At 31.2% G+C, this 17632-nt stretch overlaps 1 protein-coding gene across 1 annotated transcript in view; it reads right to left on the minus strand.

The window, feature by feature from the left end:
- Positions 1-848: 848 nt before the first annotated feature.
- LOC106460715 (probable glutamine--tRNA ligase) overlaps positions 849-17632 on the minus strand; it is a 26550-nt gene continuing 9766 nt past the window's right edge. Inside the window, exons 9-19 of the mRNA XM_013920451.2 lie at positions 17347-17477; positions 16803-16895; positions 16164-16301; positions 15921-16008; positions 10989-11074; positions 5907-6069; positions 5331-5423; positions 4562-4689; positions 3587-3653; positions 2911-3036; positions 849-1957 (exon numbers count right to left, since the gene is read on the minus strand). Coding sequence (XP_013775905.1) covers positions 1907-1957; positions 2911-3036; positions 3587-3653; positions 4562-4689; positions 5331-5423; positions 5907-6069; positions 10989-11074; positions 15921-16008; positions 16164-16301; positions 16803-16895; positions 17347-17477 — 1164 coding nt within the window. The 3' untranslated portion in view covers positions 849-1906. The remainder of the gene's footprint in view (positions 1958-2910; positions 3037-3586; positions 3654-4561; positions 4690-5330; positions 5424-5906; positions 6070-10988; positions 11075-15920; positions 16009-16163; positions 16302-16802; positions 16896-17346; positions 17478-17632) is intronic.

Below are 17632 nucleotides of genomic sequence, written 5' to 3' on the forward strand. Positions count from 1 at the left end.
CACTTTGGAAGCACTTTTGATCTTGGGAATCTCACAAGCTGTTAAACACTCGATAATGGCAATTAGGTGCTGAAATAAGGCTATATCTCAACTTTAGCAGTTATTTGTAAGCATCATAGAGTGAATGCGGTGGCTATTTCTTTTCTCACCACATCCCTATATACTAAGCATTAGCATGTTTAGTGATAACCTAAAGATATCACCTGACCTGCCAATGTGAAATATCACTATCCTCCTTCACATAGTTTACATTCTATTTTGCAGAAATCTTTCTCACTAGAAAGCACATGTGACACAATAGAGGAGTGGTCCAGAACAGTAATTAGCTAGAGCAAAAGGAGTTTAGCAACATTATGTGTTATTGTAAAAAATACACAAACATGTATGTGCATATCACAATGTAGGGTCTTTAGGGGTTTTACTTTTACTTAACATTTATTACTTTGGTGAAATGACCAATTATTATGCCAGATATGCATGGATAAGAAATAACTTGTACAATACTAAAACCTAGACCTTTTTGACACACACGTTATTCTTATTATTATAGTAGATATTGTTAAAATGATTTATTTGTGATTTGTATAGAAACAATATCTTGAAGGATACTGGATGTCACATTATTTTCATTAAAGAAAGTTCACAATTTACAAATTTTTATAGTTAAACTTGTGAAAGAAGAGTTTGTGATTGACTGAAGTTAAAAGGTTATAAACCAATGCATTACGAATTGATTATAATAAATTGTTGATGTAACTTGCTAAATAAAATGGTATGTATTTAGCCCCTTCAACTTTGTGTGACTGATGTGGTAAATGGTCAAGTCAAAAAAACCCAACAGTGAATGCATAACAATAGCAATCTTTAATTTAGAATTGCTGGCCAGAGGGAAGGCATAAAGCCAACAACCCTCATCATTTATAGAGATATTATTAACCAAATAGTGGGATATTGTCACTATTATAATGTCTTGACAGCTGTAAGTGCAATGTATGTTTAATGGCACATTGCAGCCTGAAACTTGTACCTTATGACCTGCAACTTTAACCACACCTAATTCACAAGTTAAACAAAAAATGTTATGATTTTTACACGATACTATCTTAATTGAAAAATCTAATAAATAATGTCATACTAATGGATGGTCAAACACTGATTCCTGACTTGGACTTAGTTTAATATTCAAAGCTTTATTTTTAATAAAATCTCCAAAATTAAGAACACTGACACATTGATTGTTTTAGTTAAATAATATGAACATTTTTTTGCAATTTAATGTGGTATAGTGTAGAAATCTAAATCAGCAAGAAATAAATCACTGGAAGATTAAGCTATTAAATACAGGTTAAAAATATTAGATTTAAATTTTATGCATTAGTATCAACACATAGCAGATTTCAGTCACCATATACTATATGTCCTTGATAGTGGTTCATAACTAAAACTTTACCTGTTAATACTCTAATTCACATATGAAAACCTCAGGTAGGTGTCTTAAATACAAAAACGTCTGTTAGGAATATTCATAAGTTAACTTCATTACATCATACAAATCGCAACAAAAACTTCTAAGATAAAAAGAAATTTTATTTCCTCCTGTTTATATGTTCTGTGAGAACTTTGGTTAAAATTTACTGTAGAGAACCATAGAAAACTATGTGCCTGTGTATGATGCTAAGATAGAGTAATTGTATGCTATATTAGTACAAAATTTGCGTTACTTAACATAAATTCTTGCTACCCTTGACACAAAGCTGGTAACTGTTGCACAAGAAATGGTAACATTACCTTCACCAGTTTTTAGAAATTGCTACTAAATCACTGTGTGTTTCATGTTCAAAACTTTCAGCTATGTAATAATATTTTTAGAAATTATAAGACACTAATAATTTAAAGAATTCTATCATCAGTTCTTCCCAGCATCCTCTTTCAGGGTCACTGTTTGGTTAAATACAAGCTGAAAACAAAAATCAAATTTCATACATCAACTTTTAAATAGTTGGATACAAAAATATTATATAAATTTTTGTAAAAGAGACCTAATCATAATCAATTGAATGCTTAAAGGCAGAAATATATCTTTATTTGATGTTTGTTTCATATTGTGAACGACAAAAGATAAATGAAGATACCGCTAACCTTCCAAGGAAGTAAGATAATATGGAACAAATTGCAGGTTGGCATTACATCAAATTTTTTTAGTCCAGGCTTTTAACTTTACAGAGTTCTCTTATGCAATTAGTCTTCTAATGGTAGAATTAAGATGTATGAATTCAAATGTTTGAGGTGTAACAAAATATCAATAGAATTTAATCAATATAATATATGGATTTAAATGCCTGAGGTATAACCAAATATATTTTAGATCTACTGCTCAAAGTGTAGGAAGCAAATTGTCAGATGTATAGCCAAAGGTATATGAATTAAAATGTCTAAGGCATAAATGAAGATTTTTTTGGTCTATAAGGTAGATAAATTGAAATATCAAAGGAGTAACCAAGGGTTTCTTGGTCTACCAATAGGTAATGAAATCAAATGTTTGATATGTAACCTAGAATACAAAATGTCAACTGCTAAGGTCTTTATGATTGCAAAGTTAAAAACCACAATCTTAGAAGGGATAACAGCCAATGTTTGGCAGAATTTCACATAACACTGACTTAACATTTATTTTGTAATCTTACTTTTATATATAAAAAAATTCACTTATGTATTATCAAGTTTCTTGCCAATTCACATCAAAGAAACAATGTTAAATCCCAATATGAGTGTCCTATCAAAAAGTGATCTAAGCTAATCTTGCTGCTTGTACTTCGGCTATTCAGATAGTACATAAAACAAAGTTTCATTATAAACCCCTAACACTATAGCTGAAGCCTTAATAATTCATAGAGAAATATCTTAATTTACCTTTTGGGGTGTTGAATCTGTATCTATGCTGAAGAATCCAAGCCTTTCAAATTGGAACTTGTCATATATTTTTGCTGACTTTACAGATGTATCTATCAGAGTACCTGGGATCACCTTAAGGGAATCCTGAGAAAAAAAACATTTTTACATGCTGTGTGCCATAACACATTTTTCTTCTTATTTCTTCAAGAATATATTTAGACAGTGCCTAATGAGCACCATGCTCATTATGCAAATACATATTTGTGTACAGTTCAATGCAACAAGAACAACAACAAAATTGATGGTCACTAAACTTTATTTTGATAAAGTTCAAGATCATTACAGCATAAAACTCAAGAGCTACTTATATATTTAAAATATTAGAGAATCTCCTTGTAAGATTTTCACATACAGACAGCTAATAGACAGTACATTTTCAGGAAGATAAGGGAAGGATAACATCCATATATGGGTTCTCAAGCAACAGAAAATACCTTTCTGAACTCTTATTCTGCTGCTTAAGTTGTAATAACATGCAGGGTAACATTTTTAACATCAAATTATTTGATGAAGATCCTAGGTTAAATTATCTCAGATTTTTTTTTTTTTACTATAAGATAAAGTCTTGTTAAGTGTTTGCAGCATATTTTCTCCTCAATTTTGACAAAAGCAAAGTAAACAGAAGCTCATTTACCTTGTTGCAGTCTGAAATAAACCCACCAGGAACTTCATTGGGATCCTCCGGATTTTTATGGTTGAAACTGAAAGAAAATATTTAACATACAAGATTTTTCTAAGTAATATATTTTAGGGTTTGTATAATAACAGTTTATGTACAGGATAGAAGCACTAAAGATTATAGATTGGAAGTGCTGATAATTTTAAACATGTAGAAGGTTGAGAGCAGAATCAGCCTATGATGGTCTAGTTACTTTACTTTTTTTTCACAACCTGTATTCCTACTCCAAAATCACTTACTGTCCCCAAAAAAGAAACCCATTCAGAAAAAGAATGAAACTATATCTAAAACAAATGTTTTCATTGACAGCTTAATATGGCTTAGAGAAGTCTAATTCTTCCTTCCCAAAAATTCTCTATAACCTTTTAATAGTGCAGAAATTCTAATTAGTCTTTTTACAATCAATTTGCTTGTTAAGACTAATGGCTATAAAATCATCACAATATTTTTATTCTTTCAAGGAAATGATGAGGAAAAAAAATCAATTTTTTAGAGTTTATCTTTTAGAAACCAAATTTATTTAACTTGGTGAACTGCTTCATAATTTATTCTAAAAATTAAAACAAATGGTGTTTTATAAGCATAAATAAGATACTTACAGTTGAAAAAAAAGTCAATTAGTTTAAAAGCTGCTTCATATTTGAGTTATGAGAGAGTTCAATCAAAAGGTTGTAAAGTTCTAATATGAAAGCATGGATGTCGAGAGATTTACATTCTTATACACCCACCAATTACACATAACACATATAAAATCATTTAACCACCACAGTTCCAGTGAAAACTTGAGTAACACCACAGTTTTGACATTTAAAGTTGTAGTTTTGAACTATTAAATACACAATTTTGTGTATATCTGTGTGTGTGTGTATATATATAAATTATACTTGCAATTACTTTCACCATTGTACTTGATGTTTGAAAAATACTCACAGACGCTCATAGAGCCGAACCTCGCATGTCAGTGGTTCACTAACCCAGTGTATGAAAGCCTTGGGTTTCTCCATATCTGAAACTTTCTGACAAGTCACTTCTATCTCAATCACTCTTCCTGTAGAATCCTGTATGAATGGATATAATAATAAAATACAACTATGCCTTTTTTCCAAGCAAACAATGTAAAATTAACAAATTATTGGTGAGAATAAATGACATACAAAAAGTAAGAGTTGTACACATCAAATATATATTTATACCAATTTTTCAATACCATATTCCATTTAAAAACTCACTACAGGTATTTGCATGAAATCATGGCCTATTTAGCATTCACTATTTGGTTTATCAAAAGATTACTTCATAATTTCTTTGTGTTTCTCACTACTATGAGAAATTTATCATTTGTAATAACACTATTGGTTTCCAAAATGACCAAGACTAGTCCTGAATATTTCAACATTTATATGAAAAGTACAGATTCTTGGCTGACAATTTAAAGTCAGCAAATTATTTTAAATATACTTGTTTTTCTTATTTTTTCTTTTATTTCAGTTAATTTTATTGATAACTTAATTTTATTGCCTATTGTTTCACTATTTTATTACATAAAACCTAATATTTTGTACAGAGTAATATTAACATACTGTTAAAAACCAAGTTGTGGAAGTTGAAACATTTAGTTTAAACTAACTAGACTTCAGTAGATTTGAATGAAAAGCAAGCACACAATTGTACCAAAAGCACAAAAGAAAGAAAAACTTACTTTAATGGCCTTTTGAAAAATTATTACATATCCAGTATGACGAAGTCCTACTGGCTGCTGCAGAGATAGCCGTCGGTAACCCTTCTCTGGGATCTGTTAAAATATCAACATTATTTTTCATACCTAAAACTAATTTTTGTTTTTTCCTACAATAGTATTTTGAATGATATTCAACTGAGTGTGATAATTATAAAAATAGTAGAGGTATCAATTCTAACCAAATCACTATGAAATACAAAACTACAGGACTGTAGTATGGCTGGTTTTCACTCAAATAAATTACCAAAACAAACTGTGTAACTGTAAAACTGGTCATAAAACTAACAGTGAAGTTGAAAAGAAAAATTAGATATATCTTTAAAAGTATAGATCATTTATATAAATATGGTTCTTAACATTTAAACTACAATCTTTTAATGAATCTAAATTTTTGTGCTAAAATACAATTTTTATTAAAAGGTTATTCAATCTTTTCTTTTTGACAAGAAAACTCAAGATTATTCATCTAACTGCTACTTAAAATTGTTGACAGAGTCGTTAACTAATTCTAGAAAATGCTACAAAGACGCCTCTGACCTCTCTGTAATCTGACTCTTCAATGTAGATGACCTTTCCAAAGGTCACCATGTGGGTCCCCTTACTTGGGTCAGCTGGAAAATTGGGAACTTCAATCTGAACACATTTGGTATGAGGAAAGTTTAAAATTGTCACTTTCAGTGGTTCTAAGACAGCCATGGTTCTAGTAATAAAACATTTTAAAATTATTTTTAGTTTCTGTGAGCAGTAATTGATACTAGTACATCTAAAGACCCTGCTAATAATGTCTATGTTTTAAATAATGTAAAAACATGCACAACTTGGCTTTCAATATTATTGTGTTAGCTATAACTTAATTTTCCAATTTCTGATAATTATGTAAATAAAGGATATGCTCTCAAAACCTTTCTGTGGTTTCTCGAGTCTTTAAATGGAATTTTTAACATAAAACTTGTCATAATTATATAATCACATAAATAAACTGTATTTTATGCTACTATTTCAGGGTAGTAAGTCTAATTTTAGCACAGTAAGTTAATAAGCTTAACATTGAACCACTAGGGGACAAGTGGAAATTATCACTTATATAAAATTGAAGAAACTTAATACTTTTATTCACGTTTAACACTTTTCTAATTATGCATACACAAGTTTCCATTGTGTAAGAAATAACAAAGACCTAAATATTAGATCAATTAAAAGAAACTTCTGAACTCAGGTTTAAAATGTGTAATTTTTAGTAACAAAACACCTTGGTTTGTTCATTATTAAACACAAAGCTACACAATGGGCTATCTATGCTATGTCCAGCACGTGAACTGAAACCCAACAATATGCATTTGATCATGAAACTTTGTACTGATTGAATGTAAAATAGTCAAAAAAAATTTATATTATTTTAAAAACTGAGTTCTTCTGTGAAATGTGTAAACTGAAAATAACTCCTTAAATAACTCCTTCAGTTCTGTCAAACTTGTTAATTATTACAGGAATACAATATCAAAATAATTAATGGATAAACAGAAACTGTAATACACTGCTAAAAATATGGAACAATCAGTTTTCTTTTTTATCTATCTATGACTAAGTACAACTGCTGATAATAAGTAATGAAAATGGCAACCCTGAGCTCATACTTATGCAAATATCTATTATTGTATTCATGTTCATAAGTGCTTATTTCAAACTACAGACTTTGCAACCCAACAAGTGATAAGAATGTTAATAGTGTTTGATCACCATCGATATTAATTCAAGTTGTACAATAATATTACATGTTTAAGGTGAATGAATAATTGAGCAGTTACATTAATATGGCCCAATCCTCCACCAGAGCTCCTTCCAGTTCATCAACACTGCCTGGAGGTGTACCATGTGCTGCCAAGAGTCTTCCCAGAGTATCCCATATGTTCAATCAGATTCAAATCTGGTTAAAAGTCCATTTACTCAATGCCTTCTTTTTTCAGATAGTTGCTAATCACTTGAGTGTTAATTACAGCCCGTGAGACAGAAGTTCTGACCAAAGTTAATGGATGTAAGTAAGACTATATACTTATATCATATGACACTCAAGTGTCATATTTTGTACAGTGTGGTTACTAATACTGAAAATTGACAAGACTAGTAAACCATTATTGCTACATGTGTCTTTCTACTGGGAAATTGGGGTTGGATCTAGTACAAAGCAAATCCTTGAATGCTCACAAATCCATTTTTATGCAAAACATTTATGTTGCTTGTCCTGACCAAACCTTCTTAACACTACTGAAGAAGAGTTGTTTTGTGATGACAAGTTAAAGAATGTACAATATTGGCTATAAAGATCAACCTTACAAAGCCTATTTCTGGCAGTTTGCATGCTGGCATGTCATTCAGTTACTTCTATGAACTGTTAATTAAGTTGCAAAATAAAATCTGTTTTTACAGAGTTGTCAACAAGGGGCCTATTTTGTCCAAGCCTCTGGCCAACTGTAACAGTGGTATGAAAGCGAGTCTACATCCTTCTAAATGCATTTTGTGAGGCTTGTAACCACTCTTCAATGACTTGTTGTGTTTGGCCAGCTTTTATTTAACCTTTCCCTTTCCACATCATGGAAATGTCCAAACATCTTTATTGAGATTTTGACATACTTTTTCTCTATCTGAACCTTTTTTTCCTATATTGATGTTATTCATACTGCTAACAGACAACATACTATATTCTTTACTTTTACATACCGCTGAAATATCAGATCACATGACACTTACTTTGCATAAAAAAGAACTTAGGGTGAAGAGGGTGTATAGATAGCACACAAAAACAGTAGTTGTGTCTGAGCTCAACATTAATGTAAGCCCAACTGTCTGGGGCAGGTTCTTTTCAGGTTCAGACATGTAAGTTAAAACCAGCCAAACAGGATTAAATATTATTTAACCCACCAATACTGTACAACATTTCAGTCTGAGCAGTTATTTTTTTACATTTATAATTTTGGGACAAAGAAATAATTGTAAAAGTATTTCTCATTATGGATACGTATTTTTTTTCATACCACTATCAAACAAGAAATTGGACAATTTTATATTTTGAAATGCATTTATGACAGTGAATAACACACACGTCTCACAAGGTGTTTATCTAGTAGCAAGTGTGATATATCAGTTGTGGTCGTGAATATACTCTTCTGCAATCAGGTCCTTATTTAGCTGTCTGTAACGAGTACAAGTGTATTATCCTATACAAGAGCTACAAAAAATAATATTTTTAACTTTGTTTACATGATGTAATATTGAAATATAATTTCTTAAGTCTATTATGAGACCTATATGTAAGTAAATACTTATATAAATTATATACATATACCTTATATTGGTTTTTAAAAAGATGTTTATTCTGATAAAAAATGGGAGTGAAAAACTAGTTATAATTTCAAAAATAAATAGCTATTATTAGAAGTATATACAAAATTAATGAATACAAACCAAAGTTTCTAAAGACATGTTCTGCATTATGGCTATGTTAAACGTGTGAGATCAATACTTGTTTTTGCAGCAATACCATATTAGCTGAATGCTGTTTGGAACTTAAAAGTTACAAAACAATATCAAACTGAGACCTATTCTAAGAATGTTTGCTACAAAAGTAAAATAGAAAAATAAAGTACACTACGTGTATCTCAAATGCCCAAATTTTACTGAGTGGATATTCAGGGTTTATTATTTTCTTTTGAGTACAGCTTTTAATGTATTTGAAATGAAAAGCAACAGGCTATGTACATGTTGCAATAAGCAAATATGACATATTACATATATTTTGTACCAGCAAAGCTTTTAAAATTTTCCAATTTTTAGTTCTGTAACACACTAAATTTATATTACGTAATGTGCAAAACTCAGTTTGGTGTTACTTTCTGTAGCATAATCCAATCACAGAAGTTACTGTTTTAGGGAGCAGTTGTATTCTATGCTACTTTTCCTTGTGTAATAGAGGATTATCAGATTGAAGCAGAGATAAGTCTTAGAATCAAATTTATTATTGGTCAATCATAGAGAAAATGTGGATTGTGAAGGAAGTTTTTGGTTCAGAGAAATAAGCTCCTGTGTTGAAAGGTCCATGATGTTCTGTAAAGTGCTGTTTCCAAATATGCTCATTGTCATATATGCAACTGTGCATTGTTATATCTTATTATTAGTTTTCACTTCTAGTTTTAGTTTTATTTCACTTCAATTGTATTTTTCAACTCAAAACAATGTAAAGTAAGTGTATAACATGAAATAAACAGCATTTTGAGTTCATCATATGTGTTTGCTTCTTTTCTGTACTTGTTCTCCAACCAAATCTTTGAGCCTTTCTTTATTCAAGGTAATTTTCCTGTATGACATTCCTCTAAACCAGGAATATCACAGAGGCCATTCAGAGCTGCTTGTACATTATTCACTCAATAATTCTTATATGTCTTAGTCTTAATACAATTGTCTTGTAACTTTTATCTATGTCCAGCCTATGATGCTAAATTATCCAATACTTACTCCTGTGTACCAATAGCTTGAAGCAATAAGCATAAGGTTATAATATATACATATATATATTAATAATAAGAAAAACCTATTTATTAAAACCTACTGTCCTTTTGATTAAACCTAATTCCATAACAAATGTGCAACCTAACCAAATACAGTGCCAATCATAATTTTATGATATTTCTTCTTTACTATTGCTTGTACCTGGACAGGATACCATTTAGTTAATACAAATAAACTAAATTTAAAACTGTTTAACAGACAGGTATATCTCAAAACTCTAATGTCTAGGCCCGTTTGTTATAGTTAAATTACTGAAAATATTCTTTTTATATTAAAATAAGTCATGACTCAACCTTCAGCCAGATAACACTTGTATCCATTTGGAGAGGATCTGGAACCAGACCCAACCCATTTTCATATAGGAACACACATATGGCATTGTTGGAAGCACTTGTGAGCAGGAATAAGCTTTGTTGGAATTATTAATCTCCATATTCTGCAGAGTGGTACCTTTGCAAGGACCACAGCAAATAACCTTTTTGTGTTGTCATAAGCTAGTACAATTACAACTTGCCCCGATTATATTGAACCAGTCAATACATTTCTTGAAGAGGAAATGGAGAGGCTAGTAAACTCAACAGACATAAATATGAACAGATGACTCCAGTTTAAAGATGCCCTCAAAACAGCCATTAAATTAAAGTGGTTGACAATACTTCAGAGTCAACACTCTTGATTTTAAATAAACAAAAGTGCTATGTTGGCTTTGCTGTTCTTCATATGAAAGTGAAATGTTATGAACTATAAAGATGTAAAGCTATCTCTACCTAATTAAATGCTCATATACAACCATAAGCTAAATAATCAATCATTCACATTTCAGATAAAAATGAACCAGAAAGTCGATTGATTAGCTTACTTTCATTTAGAAATTCTTAAATATTCTAGAATTTAATAATAGTGTTTTTTTTTCTTGTCTTGGCTAAATTATTACAAATTATAATTATCATTTTAATCATTTTTACATACAGTGTAGTTATTCCTGGTATACATTTCACAAGTATTATTATTGTTTCTCACAATTAAGAAACTGGTGGTGAGCTATAATCTAAGTCATACCGTGGTGCTGTGGTATTGAGTACATCACGAACACAAGCTTCCAACATCTGTGGGTCAACAAATATCTGGGCTCCTGTTAGCCCCATCTAATGGAAGAATGATTAGGGAAAATTATATATTATATGACAGTTTTTAAAAAAAAACGTGATATAAATAAAATGATTAATTACCAACTTTACATGACAGATTTAAAACTTTACATGTTCAAAAAATCAGGTGTTACTTATTTACAGTTTTTAACAGAAATTCATAAAACTTTTCATTATATAAACTAGGCACATAGATGTTACATCTAAAACAAAGGTTTTCAACTCAAGGGCATTAACTAATCTAAAACCACATTCCATATTTTATAATCACTACTGCATTAAGCTTTTCTGACACTTGCTAACACTTATAAAGAGGCATAATAATGTTTGCATGAGTAATGGTGCATAAGAAAGAAAATAACATCTGGATTCAAAATATTCAAACTTCAAACACTATGATAAAACTTTCTATTTTTCTTTCTTGAGGGCAGAGGGTAATATGATTCTTGATTGCAAGATGTTTATTGACGTCAACATACACATTCGTGTACACACTCTTTTAAGTATTCATTAGTTTACAGCTTTACCAAGTCTTTCCAAAAGTTACACATTTGTAGCAACATACACGTTAGTAAAATTAAGTTGTAAATATGATTTGAAAACACAATACAAAAAAATATGCAAATTAGTAAATGGTAAAATGCATTGCATTCTTACAAATAAACCTCTGATTAATTTTTTTTTTTTATAATTCAACCATGCATGTTATTAAACTCAGTTCATACAAGAAAAAGCTCATTTGTTTTAGTGTATCAGGATATTTATAGTTTCACCAAGCACAACACAGTAACTGACAGTAAAAGTGTTTATTTTACCTGACATTGTCATTCTGCCTAACAAAAGTTGAGAAATATTATAAACCAACTAGAAATCAACCAAGTTTGCTTGTTCTACCTTCACAATTAACTTAATACAGATAAGCTGACAAGTAATGTTGAAAGTTTGACTCCAGCTCCAAATAGAGGTAAATTATAAACTAGCTGGAGTATCTCCCCCCCCCCCCCGGACAGAAGTTATGTAAATGCATGATTAATGAAAGGTTATCTTATGACATGAAAAGTTGCTTTCCTTGTATGTAATTGTAAAAAAAGCCCATAAAAACTACAAAACGTGAAACTGCAACTTTGTATATATCTCTGCACATACCCAACTATAAAAGTATACAGTTAGTGGTAGGGATTTGAAATTTAATACCTAGATTGCTCAGAGATTAAGCAAATTTGGTGAAGGTCCATCAAGAAGGGGAGGAGTAGTGGTAAAAAATGCAAAAACACTCATAAAAGACTGTAAACCACAAAGTGGAAAACTGAAAATTTGTATGTATCTCTCCATGCACCCAATGAACTTCCATACCAAATTTGGAAAAGATCCATCCACAGAAGATGAGGCAGTGGTAAAAACTGCAAAAATGCTAATAAAAACCATAAAATTCAAAACTGAAAATTTGTATGTACCCCTGCATGGACCTAATGAACCACCATACTAATTTTGGTGAAGATCCATCCACACCTTGTGAAGTAGTTACATGGACAGACAAGAGAAAGTACTATTATATTTATATAAACACATAACTAAGTTGAGCATCAATTCATTATGTGAGGTTTTTCTTTTATAAATCTTTAGAGTTTATATCACTGACCCAAGTATATGAATGATCTACTATTTAATAATTACCAACTTCAAAAATTAGGCCAAACATTTATCTTCGTTAGTGGTAGGGATTTGAAATTTAATAGCTAGATTGCTCAGAGATTAAGCAAACTCTTTTGTCCTACTCAAATGCATATAAATCATCATAAGTTATATAGATATAGACAGATATAACTTACAATGATTTATAATATATAGCATTGTAACTATATATATGTAAACAAATGTAAGACCCAGAAAAGAGGGCAGGCTATCAATGACAGTATGTTGTCCAACTACAGGCAGCATATATTAACAAGTCCAATGAAAAAAGAATTGGATGTGGGAGGAAAATGAGAATGGCTAAGAAAACCCCACTCTTACTGTGCAGGTACTGCAAAATTTACTCAACCAGTCTCCAAGCTAGAACCCAAGGTTAAAATAAAAATAAGTTATTAAAATGACAAGAAAATACAGTGGTGGAAAAATTTATTGCATCATCCAGTTTTTCACATTTTTCTTCAGAATCATCATCTCTTTTGAGGCCCTAATGCATGTAGGTGCAAATGTGTTTTTTGGATGATTCAATACTGTTCAATTATTACATCAGCAGCTTTGTAGGCTGACTGGGTATTGCATCAGCTGTTATTTGGCCATAAATAGAGGTTCTTACTGAGAATCAGTTTAGAAGCCTATTGTCAACTGTTGTCCACAAAACTCAAAAAGCATGGCAGGAAACTTCAGGGGTCACTGTCACTGCACACACCATCCATTCTCACCTGTGTTTAGCCAGTTTTCCAGAAAAGATGGCCAAGAAAGAAACCCTTCCTCATCAACAGGATGATGAAGATGAGGCTTAACTGGGCCAAAGAGTGTGATGACTAGACTGATGAAAAGTGGAGCAAAGTTATCTTCTGAGATGAATCAAGGTTCAACTTGTATAAATATGATGGGAAGCACTTTGTATGACATCAATGTCGAAAACTTTCATCCAGCATACTTGAGTGCAACCGTGATGCATCCACAAGGTCAAATGACATGGGAGTGCATCTCTGGGCAGGGTGTGGTACCTCTGCATTGTATTAAAGGCATTGTCAATATCAACAAGTACATTGAGTTCCTCAAGTTCTGGTTAAAGCCAACAATTCTGGATCTCTTTGGTGGTGCTGACAAGTGCACATTCCAGAATGACTCTGCTCCATGCCACAGGGCTAAAAAGGTTGGTAATATTCATACACTCTATGCAGTAGATGTGAAATAAGGAGGAAATTTCACTCTTCTTGTTTTGAAAAGATCTTAGGTTTTAATTCATTGCTCCAGTTGAAGCATTATCTTCAAAGGGAAAGGATCAAGACACTACACTGGCTTAGCAGCAACCCAGATCTCAACCCTATCGAAAACTGATGGAAGGTAATGGGTAACAAACTGCAAGAGAAAAAACTGGGAAGCACCTTCGAACTGCAGGAAGCCCTAATTATCATGTGACATCAAGAACTCACCCCTGCCTACATTCAGTCCCTCTTGCACTCTATTCTATGGCATTGTCAAGCAGTTATCAAGGCCAGAAGGGGAACAACCAAATATTAAAACAAGAAACAGACTCTGTGACTACTTTATGTCAATTACATTAGTGGCATTATCATTAAATCTAGGTTTTCTTACTCAGAGAACATTTTCGTATTTGTTGATAAACTGCTACATCTGTCACAATTGGTTTGTTAATAAAAATGCCTGTATGCATTTGTATGACTGAAATACGAGTCGGTTTATACCACACAATGTCCATAACCATTTTACATTAGTACTGACACTTCCACAATGCACAATCTCGTAAAAAATTACAGGAACCAAGAAAAGTGTGAAAAAATTGGGTGATACAATAATTTTTCCATCACTGTAATTAAGTTCTAATCAGAGATGATAATAAGGCTAACATAATACTGTTAACAGATCAAGTGGTTTTATATTATCTATTAAATACAAAGTTCAATGGGAAGGTATATTTTTTGGAGACATTATAATTGCATGTGGGTTTCTTTAATACCTCAATAACTTTGAGTTCATATGTTTCAGTTGCTTTATTTTATCCACACCCTTTTCAACCAAGTAGTTTTTTCAATAGATATCATGTTCCTTGTATAGTTTTATACAGTAGATAAAGTGATATTATAAAATATGCTAGCTATATACCATAAATGAAGGCAATCATGTACTGGGATGCATTTTATAGTTTGAAGTCTGATGCAAAATAGTATGTAAAAATCACAGTGAAAATTCTTACACAATGGTGGTTTTGGACTCTTAACTTCTGGATTTCGTGTCTGATTTTTATAAAAGTAAAAATGGACAATTTTTGAGAATGTGTGGTAGACATTTCAGCAAGATTGAGTTAGCCAATGTTTCTACAGCCGAGTGCAAAAATTTACGAGATTTAACAATTATATTTGCTTATTTTTGCTCATATTAATGAGAATACTTGAGCTGCTACAACCAAATTTGCTGTTAATATATGCCAGCTATTTACCAAATTTGAAAGAAATCAATTAATGGGAAGTTTTTTTTTTTGTCACTGGTGCAAAAAAGGAGAAAAAGAATTTCAGGCTAAGTTTGGCCTGCTGTAAAATGATCAAGGTCAAAGCGATTTCTTTGAAATTTAGCATGTAAGGTAAGGAGGTCTACCACACAAAAAAATGGAAGAGTTTTGATTAACGGGGCAATTATACTGATGGTTGAAAAACCCAGAGTTTTCATTCCTGTTAATAAGACACTGGGTGTCATGTGTTGTTTTTTGCCAGCCCGACACACTATCGTGTGACTTGAAGCTTCATAAATATTATGTAGCTGTGCTGCAAAAGCAGTGACTCATAAGCATTATGTAGCTGCTATGCAGAAGCACTGCTTCATAAGTATTATGTAGCTGCTATGCAGAAGCAATGCTTTATAAGTATTATGTAGCTGCTATGCAGAAGCACTGCTTCATAAGTATTATGTAGCTGCTATGCAGAAGCAGTGCTTCATAAGTATTATGTAGCTGCTATGCAGAAGCACTGCTTCATAAGTATTATGTAGCTGCTATGCAGAAGCACTGCTTAATAAATACTACAGTCTTCATAAGTATTATGCAGCTGTACTGCAAAAGTACTGCTACATAAAATTATTTAATTCATTAATTTCTAAACTAATTTTGATAATATTCAATAAGGCCCTGCATTACCTGAGCACAAAAGTTATTAATAGCCTCGGCAGGATATCCTCGTCTTCTTAGTGCTGTAAGGGTGAAAAGGCGTGGGTCATCCCAGTCTCTAAAAACAAGAAACCAGAAAGATGGTTTATAAATTAGATTAAAAAATGTTTCCATCTAAGTCACAAATATTAAATTCCTAAAAGAAAAAAAAGTCTGCATGTAGATGTTTTCTTCTGTAAAAACATTTAAAAACTTACTTTTTTTGCAACTCACCTTACAATTCTTTCTGATATTAACTTAGCAATTTTTCTTTTGGAGACAACAGTGTAATTCATGTTCAGTCGACCATATTCCCACTGAACAGGGCAATATATGTCCAGAGCATTGCAAAGCCAGTAGTAGGAAGACCTCCTAAGTTGAAAATTAAGTCTTATCATTTACTGTTTTCTTTTTCTGGCACAAAATTTAAAAAAAAAGTATTATGTATGAAATGTGAAATTTTTTCACAAAATTTAAAGTTCTACATTCAAAGTAAAGAAACATGTAAATTTCTGCTAACATCCTAAAACAGTCTTGCCCAATCCTTGTGACTATATGAAGTTAATACAATAAAATATTCTCTTTAACAGTACAAGTACTGTTTAATGTAGCTTTTTTTATATATTAAAATGTTTATAATTTTGCAAGATATTAAAATGTATTTACATCATTATAAATGACTACCTAACTGAAAAATGTAATGTCGTGTATAATTATTCCAGGCTTTTGTTAAGTATAAAATACATAGGTTATCAAACATTGAAACAAAATTACTACTTTTTTTCATCAAGGAAAAAGTACAAGGCTTTTAGGTTTTTACTACTCCAATAGCCCAAAAACTGCAAAAACATTCTAAAAGTTATAATGAATTACCTGGACTGGAATTCCTTTGTGCACAAAGAGTGGGTAATGTGCTCTAAAGAATCACACAGACAGTGAGTAAAATCATATGTTGGGTAGATACACCTGAAGAATATTGTACAAAAATTTTGGATTTTGTTAATTAAATATACAGGTAAAATAAAGTACATTAAACTGAATATTTTAAACTAGTTTTTAGCATAAAGCCATTTCAATAATTGTTTTACTTGCATCCCTCAATAGATATTCCTTATACATAATGCATATTAGCTAAAACAAAGAATAAGTGTTTATGAAATTAATAAGTACAAGAAACAAATGTACACAATTCTTTTAGTCATTAAAATAACATTAAATTATCAGAAAAAAAAATAATGTCACTAACTAGCACTTTTCAAATATAATTGCCGATCAATGAAATATAAAATTCTGTTGCAGTATATTAAATTCAGAGCCCACATTCTCAGAATCGGCAATAAGGCAAAATGAAATAGCTATTGCATTTTACTGATGTTAAAAAGTGATAAAAATTTTTCTACCTTTTAACATTACTCACCAAGTTTTTCCTGTTCGATGGTGGGCAACAAATTTAATTCTATATGCTACAGGGTCCTGCTTTCCTTCTTCAAGAGTCACCTTCATTCGAAGGGTGGCTTCTCCTTCAGCCAACTTTCCTTTCCTCATGTCCTAAAATACAATAAAAGTAAAAGATTTTCAACATTTTGTTCAAGTAATATCATGTAAATTAAAGAAAAAAAGATCACTGGTTAGTTAGAGAAAATATTTGCATTATATGTGACAAGAACTTGTAGTATTTGTTTCAAAAACATTCTTTTACCACA

This window comes from Limulus polyphemus, unplaced genomic scaffold (assembly GCF_000517525.1).
Source record: "Limulus polyphemus unplaced genomic scaffold, Limulus_polyphemus-2.1.2 Scaffold821, whole genome shotgun sequence".
Taxonomy (NCBI): domain Eukaryota; kingdom Metazoa; phylum Arthropoda; class Merostomata; order Xiphosura; family Limulidae; genus Limulus; species Limulus polyphemus.